Raw genomic sequence first — 8,570 nt, 5'->3', positions numbered from 1 at the left:
AAAAGTTGGGATATTTTTTTTATATATGGCAAAAGTTGGGCATTTTTTTTATTCTCTCATCCTCAATATATAAATCACCGGTATTTCGGTACTCTAAATATTCACAATTACGAATCTTGTAGTATTGTATTTTAAATCAAGTACCCCATTTCAGTGAGTGGCTTGGCAGGCAAATTGTACTCGTAGATAGCTTGCGAAAAATGCTTAACCCTGCTCGGGTTGGCCGTTGTGGTACCTAGCCACAGTATATCGGCATGTGTACGTCTTTCGAGATCAAACAGCGAAGCTCTATGAGATTTAGGTAAAAATGCTGTAAAAGAAAAAAATGTTTTCAGATTACAGAAGAGTTAAATAAACTATTAGGGTCTGCGTAGTAATTCTAAATCCGACCCCAAAGGATCTCATTACACAGGCGTCGAATTGAGCTCCTAACATGAGTGTTTGGTTGGTTTCTGTGCCCAACGAAGGCAATTCCTCATCCGAGATGACATTTCTTGCACTCAAGGCAGAAACTGCTTCCAGTCGTCATGATTATGCCGGTAATAGGTGATAATCCTGGCAACATTGCTTGATGAGCCCTCATCTATGATATTCAACCTGCAATACAGATTGCGTCCGCGTGGAATTGCCGTCAGATCTGCTTGTGGGAACACTCGACTCACTCATGGTTTATTATGCATTACAAAACGACTCAAAATGATAATCTGGAAACTGAATCTTCGTAAATTTCTGATGCGTAGGCGCTAAGTGATGATCTGAACCGAGTGGAAATGGTAATTGAGAGTGTCGTGCGCAAGATTGAGCGTCAGTTCCATGACCTAGACAAGGGTGACCAAGCGCTCACGGTAGATGGAGGTGCAACGTGGCACAAATTTGTAATTGGGCGAAACTGATTGATTGTCTCTGGTGTGATGTAGTGCCCGTGGATCGGTACTTAAGCTTTTTCTCATGGGATGAGGCCAAGCACCCACACCGTCGACCGCTTCCCGAAATTGTCAACATAATTCAATCGGTACAGTAGATTTGAAGGTGACTTAAGAGAAAAGTGGATTCATTACGTTTACATGTTGCAGTCCGTGGGAAAAATTGAAGAGGAATTGAAGCAACTGAGTTCCCGCTACTCAGAAAAAAAGCAGCAGCTGATTGGATTTCAGCGCAAGAAAGGGTAAATAAGTGTGTTTTGCTTTTACTATAGTGAATTTGAATGCTAAGAACAAGTATGATATCTGCGTGTGCTGTAGTGGCAACCTGATGGTGGCAAATCTGAACGACGTGTTGACACCCGATATTGTGTCGACGTCGGACTTTATCAACACGGAGTATTTACAAACATTGGTGGTGATCGTACCTAAAACTCTGGAGGAGCAATGGCTGCTTGAGTACGCACAAATTGGCGATCAGATTGCCGAATACGGTCCGAAAGGCTCTCGTGGAAATAAACGTGGATCTCCTGTTGTACCAGGATCATCACGCAAGTTAACGGAAGAAGGTGATTCTGCCGTATACACTGTAACTCTGCTAAAAGGGCAATACCAGTCGGGCTTTGTGGACAAGGAAGGCAATTTTGAACCAGGCACCACTATGGACTACATAGAAGATTTTAAGGCACGCGCTAAAGATAAGCGCTTTATCGTTCGTGACTTCACTTTTGATCCGATGAGTCACGCTTCGAACGAAGAAGCGATTGCTGAGCTCAAATTGGAGGTTGACCGATTGTATTCGGCTCTTATTCGTTGGTGCAAGGCGCATTTTGGAGAGACATTTATTGCGTGGATGCATATTAAGGTGCGTAAAAAATTTACTAAGTTTTCACACAATGATGTCTGAGTTATCGAAATGCATAAATTTGCGTTTAGATGATTCGCATTTTTGTGGAGTCAGTGCTTAGGTATGGACTACCGGTGAATTTTGTCGTTGCTATGTATAAAGTACGTCGCGGCTTGCCTTTGTTCAGCATACCTCATGACGATTTGCGAGACTAACATATAATTTCTGTGTATCCTATTTGGAAGCCACGTCCAGGTAAAGATAAAAAGTTACGGGCACTTTTGGCGAAGAAGTATGCACATTTGCAGCCAGCACAATTCTCAGGTCTCGAAGATGGTTCTTCAGGATCATCGCAGGTTGAGTACTACCCTTACGTCACAAACTCGTTCCAGCCGCTTAGCACCAATTAAATAGGTGTTCAAGGCGAAGGTATAGAAAAATGCGTTTTTTACTCATGAAGGCTTAGGCGATGAACGGCCATACTTTCAGGTAATAATAAGCGTATCGCTTTAGGCGTAAGCAATTCTTTATTGAGACGCCATGAGCAAGGCATTAATCAGCTCGTGCAGGTTATTCTCAAAGAGCCAATGCACATGATTATCTTCAATCGTTCTTAATAACCCACTGTTCAGTAACCTTTATTACCAACACGCTTTGCTAAGAGTGTTTCTTCGCACATCGCAAAGTCGATTAAACTGGTTGGTGGCTAAATCGTAATTGGGTAGCCCGACTATCCAATGACAAAGTGTACGGCCCCGAAATTCATCAGATTCCTGCGGTATTTTCTTTTTAGAGGGCGGTCTAGCGGCAGTTTTAAGCATTACCAACGAGACTCAAAAGAGGAACAAGCACTAACAACTTTAAATCTTCGAACCGCGATGTATTCGGTAATGCACTCTTCCAAAGTTAACAAGGATATAATGCCCCTCTATCCTTATATCAGCACTTAAAAAGCCCAGTAACGCCTCCTCCCTTCATGGGTGCTAAGGAGCACGACACGCACCGCGGTACCGGCGTTATAGATTGCATCTTTGAGGTATTTCGTTGTCTTGCCAACGTCAAATTCATTAGCCTAATTCTCATCAGTACTACACCAAGTCGGCTGCACTTTGTTAAGTCGTACTGGAATAACACACCATCTCGTAGATGTTGCCACGGCCTACGTTTTTTACAGCAGAGCCATAAAGAAATACAAGCATTTAGTGGAATCCCTTCACATGAAATAGGTCCAACGATAAGAAATATACTGTAGCACAAATTAGTCCCAATGCATTGCAGTACCACGTTGCAACAATGCCATCTGTTTTCGGGGATAGCGGTAGGTATTTTCTCCGCTCAAGTACTGTCCAATTCCTCCTCTCCGCACCTCAATGAAGTGGTTGATCATCATCGTCTCTGCGGCGAATGCGCTCAGCTGTGTTTATGCGAGCAATTATCTTAAGGGCACCAAAGACTCGACCGTGGGTTCAATGGCGGAATTGGAACCAGAAGGCCAAATGTTTCGGGACGATGACTCAGGCTTGACCGAAGTCTCTCGAAGCGTCTACCAAAAGTCCGCATACTTAAGTGATGCTGCAAAAGGTGGATACTCGGGTTCGTTATTCTCGACTGAAGCCTCTGGCAGCAAATACACGGACAGCTCATCGTCGACTGAGGCCTCTAGCGACAAATACACATCTTTGACCGCGGACTCTCTGAAACATAATACGCACTTTTCATTTTCTGAAGACTATGAGAGTGATGATACGGACGCCTCGTCCTGGATTGAAACCTCTAGAATTGACGGCACAGACTCTTTAACCTCGAGCAAGGTCTTTGGCAGTGACGAAAGGGACATGTCTAGCAGCGACTACTGGGACGTCTCATGCTCGTCCGATGCCTCTGGGAGTGATGATGATTGTTACACGATTTGTTCTACCGACTTTAAACCCGTTTGCGGTTCTGACGGCGTGACGTATACAAATGCCTGTGCATTTAGCATTGCCCAATGCAGAACAGCCACGCTAAGTCTGCTGGCGGTTGGTGAGTGCGCTGAAGGGTCCGAAGCATTATCTGACGAGTTATCGAAGTCAGGCAGCACAACTGAAACCTGTCCTGACGCATGCCCCGACATATACGACCCTGTGAGCGACGAGAGTGGGAAAACATACACGAATGAGTGTTATTTGCGAATGACCAAGTGTAAGGACACAAATCACAATCTGGGCATATTGGCAGAATACAAAAGGCTCTATGGTCATTTGTTTGGGGTATCGCTTGACGATAGTGCATCTAACAACGAAGATAATGCGGTTGAAAGCTCCACAACGTTCGACGGTAGCACTACAAAGTCATTAATCGATTCTTCGGATGCCTACAGCGGCACGGGTGGCTTGTACGAAGAAGGCTCTCAAAGTAGTAGTGACAGTACTTCAATGACGACATGCGCACCGTGTCCCGACCTATATTCGCCTGTGTGCGGCTCCGATGGAATTACTTATCTAAGCTTGTGCAAACTTGAGTTTGCTAGCTGCAAGAATCCCGAGCTTAAACTTGTTCAAATCAGTGACGACTTTTGCGCCGATACGTCAATCGAGCAAGTCGCTCTCGATGAAGCCTTTACGTCTTCAGGTAGCGCCACGTCATGATTGCTAGATTACTTCATGCTTTAAGTGCTGGATGACTTAGTAAGTAGTCAATTTATTAACGAATGAAAGACAAGCCTGATGTTCGGCTTGTTGTTATCCAGTATATCTGGCGAAGACGAAAGGTTACCAGCAACTATTATCAATTCGAATTATAGCAGCTTTAAAGCAATGTGAACACTCGAGTGGACGTCATCATCGTACAAGCTTTCGCAATATGTCAAGTTACAAAACGCTAAGCTGCTCTGTTGTTTTTAATCAACTATATGTGATACAATTAGCACGCAAATTAATAGCCCCTTGAAATTGATATTCTACTCTGCTATTGTCGGAGTAATTTGTATCTGACGCTGACCAGCCATTTCTCACACATAATCTGAAAGCCGAAAAATATTCTTTTCACAATCTTCATAAATACAATGTAGGCACCCGCTATAATGACATCAGATATGATCAGACAAAAAAGATTGCATAACTTAAGTTTCAATACTTTGTTTTGGTCATCGATTTGTGGCACCCTTCCACCACTGACAGATATGCCGGAACAGCACAACGCCATTAGAATATGGCGAAAGCAAGAATTTAGTATGCGAATTGAAGAATATGGCGGGCGTGAGCCCAATAGAGCCGTTGCCCTAGGTGGCATACAACAAATGTGGCAATTCCAGACCAGTGGAGTCAAAATTCTTGTTGGTCCGCACGGCATGGGCACAGACTGGTGAAGATATTGTTTTTTACGGATTACAAGTACACTCTGGTGTGTGTTTGTTCTCCTCGTCTATCCAATACGAACGCATGTAAGTACGATACGAAACTGGTATGATACAGTTACGATACTGGTATGAAACTGGTATAGTAACTTATGTGTATTGTATGTGTTGTTCACTGATTGGCTTAGAGGTCGCAACTAGTTTGTGAACTAAGTACCAAAAATATATTCACTTTGAAATTTCTCCTTCACCACTCAAGTCTCTTCGGTCAGCTCTTCCCCTACAGCTTCCTTCGCTCTGCACTTCTATCATTGTCAATAATTCCATCATTGGTGCTGCTTGAGCAGACCTGATTTGTTCTCAGCTTAAGATGTACGGTGCATTTTTTCAAAATCCCTTCAGACGGACGAACGATGACAACAGTATGGATGCGGATGTTTTCAGCCTTGACCATCTAAACGAGGCTCTTGATGGAGTCCAACTCTAATAAAAAAATTGCTGTAAATAACTAGACGTGACACCTTATCAATTGTACATTTAAGGCATCAATACTACTTCTCAACCTGATAAGAAGTTAAGGAAACAAAGTTGTGGATGCAGCACTTGTATAATCATAAACAAAGTACTTGACACCTTGTGGGAGCCTCAGAGAAGCCAATTTTCAAAATCTATCTTCAGAATCGACCGTGCCAGACTTTAGCCCACCCCCTCTACAACCCACTGAGACAAATTTATTCAACATTCTCTTTCAGTGCAATGTTTAGTTACTGAGTCGAGAACTCAATAATCATTCGTTTTATATCACTAAGATATACCTTCCTATACCCAAACGGTGCCTAAACACAACGAAGAAAGAAAAATTGTACGCCAACATAAGTAATGAGTTTCCATTTATAGTCACTGACTCAATAATCTTCACTAACAGCCTAGGTAGGATATCGGGATTGTGGCGAAAAGAAACATAAAAATACGGTACTGAAAGGAAGATTGCAGCAACTTTTCTATTTGCCGCCTACTCCCAAATTAATTGTAAATTAAGGCTCATCTTTTAACCTGCCACTTCTGCTGCCATATGCATAATACGTTTGCACATCCTGGCTCCTGGCCATTGCGTCGCGCACTTGGCTCATGACACGCAATCTCATTAAGAAAATATCTGTGCAATTGTGCGAAGTGAGCTGAAAATTAACAAGTCAAATTGTGTCGACAGCCCATCTCTCAACAAGACCGAAGCCACTTCGTGGAGGTGTTAAGGAAGTACAGTGTTTGGCTGAATTATTATTTCTGATAAAAAGGTGGACAAAGCCAGTATGGGTATGTACCCGTTATTAAGCGCCTATACATCGAGTGGAAACCGTTTAAGGCAAGGAGCTTCTTGTCATGAAGTATTCTTCCGTCAACTGCTGGGCGCGCCTGCTTAGCTCCAACGCTCATATGATCTATGCAGGCATAACTTGTTGCACACATTGACGTCATCACCAAATCTCTTACAGGGAATAGTAAAATGGCTACCGGTTGACCCTTCGTTGCCAAATATAAAATGTAAACAGGTCTTGATTAGGTGGCGGCTTACACTCGCGTCATTCCGAAAATAAAATGCTAGTATGTCACGAAGATGACGTCATGAATTGAGGAGGAGAAATGCACAGCGCACGGAAAGACGCAACATGTGTTGAATAGCCCTCTGATTTGCGAGCAAGAAGAAGTTCAAGAATTTGAATGTCGCTCTATCAAATCGCTCGGTTGCACGTCTGCACCGCCAGCCTTTTCCCAAGTATTGCTGTACTACAGCACTGATACACTTGATGCTCATCGTGTGGTGGTTCTTCGTAATAATGACTTCATGGATAGAACCCTGTAAGAGGCAAAGAATATGGCCTCCTCGGAGGATTTCAAACTACTCGATGAGCGGTATGTACTGGTGTGTGTGGATAAGCGTGTTTGTGAGCACATGTGAGCTGTGTTCACGTATAATCCCTCGCCACTTGTGTCGGCACATTTGGCCAACTTTGGTAGAGTGTTTACAGCTCATAAAAACAGACCTAGGTCATGATTTTCGAACAGTGTATCCTATGATACCTGTATTGCAGTGTTTAATGACTGTCTGAGCTAGATGGCCCATCCCGCTACTGTCAATGATATGCAGCCGACAAGAATACAGGCAAGCTTCCCCCGACCAAATTTTTCGCTAAAATGGCTTGCCGGTAGTCATTGTATCGAATAAAGATCACGCTTTCTAATGAAGTTTTGGTAGACATTGTGTAAGGTGCTCATCACCAGAACTAAAATGTTACCTGCTGACTATTCGCAAACAGATGATCAGATGGAATGCTACAATAGGATGTGAAGAATATTTTCTAAGCCCTGCGCGCAAAGATTTATGTGCTAAATAACGTGAGTTACTTGTGGATTACAATCGTCCGCTCCACCGGCCTTAGCACAGGAGAATACGATACACACGCGCTCATACTCGTATCTACCAGTTCTAGCACAAGCGACGCAAGTTCGAAGCTACATCCCAATATCACGCTGGAGATACGCCATGATGCCAGTGTTTAGGTCTTAAAAGACTGACACTATTAGAATCGCGACAATGGCCCGTTACGTTTCTGCTGTTACACCGGCTTACTGCTGTTGTTGCCTTTCGAGCTTTCTCGAAATTTCTTCACAGCATCGTTGCTCATCAATTGGGATAGTACGAAGTCTTCCACCCAAGCTATCGCGACTCTGTGTACGCGCCGAAAGTTCTTTTCTCTCTGGGTAAACCACGACTCGACAAAGCTCCACCAGGAAAGAGCTGCATTGTATCTAATGTTTCTGGCGTTGAATCGAGCAATGGCTCATAACGAAGAAGCAATGCCATATCTACGATGAGATATTATCGTAAATAAGGTGAAGGGAGCGATAACAACTCAAGCCCCTGATGCAGTACGCTCAATTATCGCCTTTGCGTTGATATCTCCTATCTCTCAGCAAACTCGCTACTGCGTTGCGGCGAGCTAAATTGCACAACACTCCTAAGCCTACCAATGTTTCGAATGGATTCAAAAAGCCTGGAACCTGAAGTTGCTATCTGGTCACTATGGCTAATTGCTCTCTTTTTCTCTTTATCATGCTAAGGTCCGTTGCAACCGACGCGCTAAAAGGGTCCTTAAGATTCCGTTATCCAACTATCCATGGCGGACCGAAAGTTTTTCTCGCGTTTCGGACGAAGCCCGCCGCATTGCCCAAAAAAAAGATTGGATTTAGATCGCTTCTGTAACGGGGTTACACGAACCCAGGTGACAGGGGTGTATGTCACACGAGATGGGCATGGTTTGACTGCACCAAATAAGAATACGGTACGTGGCTGGGTAGCCAGTAGTTATGCATGTATTTAGATTTTACTTCATATATTTAGGAGATTCTATACATTTAAAATCAGGCGAATTTGTCGCAGGTAAATCAAATGAATTCAGTTTACATTTTG

The 8,570-nt window shown here is 43.5% G+C and overlaps 3 protein-coding genes across 3 annotated transcripts; 2 read left to right on the top strand and 1 right to left on the bottom strand.

Moving 5' to 3' along the window:
• Positions 1 to 433: 433 nt before the first annotated feature.
• PHALS_09921 (h-or na-translocating f-v-type and a-type atpase (f-atpase) superfamily) lies at positions 434 to 2,202 on the top strand (the record flags this gene model as incomplete). The annotated part of the gene is made up of 9 exons (XM_024725258.1): positions 434 to 539; positions 609 to 667; positions 741 to 855; positions 918 to 1,012; positions 1,074 to 1,165; positions 1,242 to 1,785; positions 1,857 to 1,928; positions 2,013 to 2,123; positions 2,182 to 2,202. 9 exons carry the CDS (start codon positions 434 to 436, stop codon positions 2,200 to 2,202), a joined length of 1,215 nt encoding a protein of 404 aa, XP_024576053.1.
• A 935-nt stretch (positions 2,203 to 3,137) lies between these two features.
• On the top strand, positions 3,138 to 4,394 carry PHALS_09920 (Protease inhibitor protein; the record flags this gene model as incomplete). Its single annotated transcript, XM_024725257.1, has 1 exon — positions 3,138 to 4,394. One exon carries the CDS (start codon positions 3,138 to 3,140, stop codon positions 4,392 to 4,394), a length of 1,257 nt encoding a protein of 418 aa, XP_024576052.1.
• Positions 4,395 to 8,063: 3,669 nt separating this feature from the next.
• PHALS_09919 (uncharacterized protein) lies at positions 8,064 to 8,325 on the bottom strand (the record flags this gene model as incomplete). Its single annotated transcript, XM_024725256.1, has 2 exons — positions 8,064 to 8,216; positions 8,287 to 8,325. The coding sequence occupies 2 exons, from the start codon at positions 8,323 to 8,325 to the stop codon at positions 8,064 to 8,066; spliced, it is 192 nt and encodes a 63-aa protein (XP_024576051.1).
• Positions 8,326 to 8,570: the final 245 nt, after the last annotated feature.

The sequence above is a fragment of the Plasmopara halstedii genome (assembly GCF_900000015.1).
Source record: "Plasmopara halstedii genome assembly, contig: Scaffold_437, whole genome shotgun sequence".
NCBI lineage: Eukaryota > Oomycota > Peronosporomycetes > Peronosporales > Peronosporaceae > Plasmopara > Plasmopara halstedii.
The sequence above is the reverse complement of the archived record's forward strand: the minus strand, read 5'-3'. Positions and strand labels throughout refer to the sequence as shown.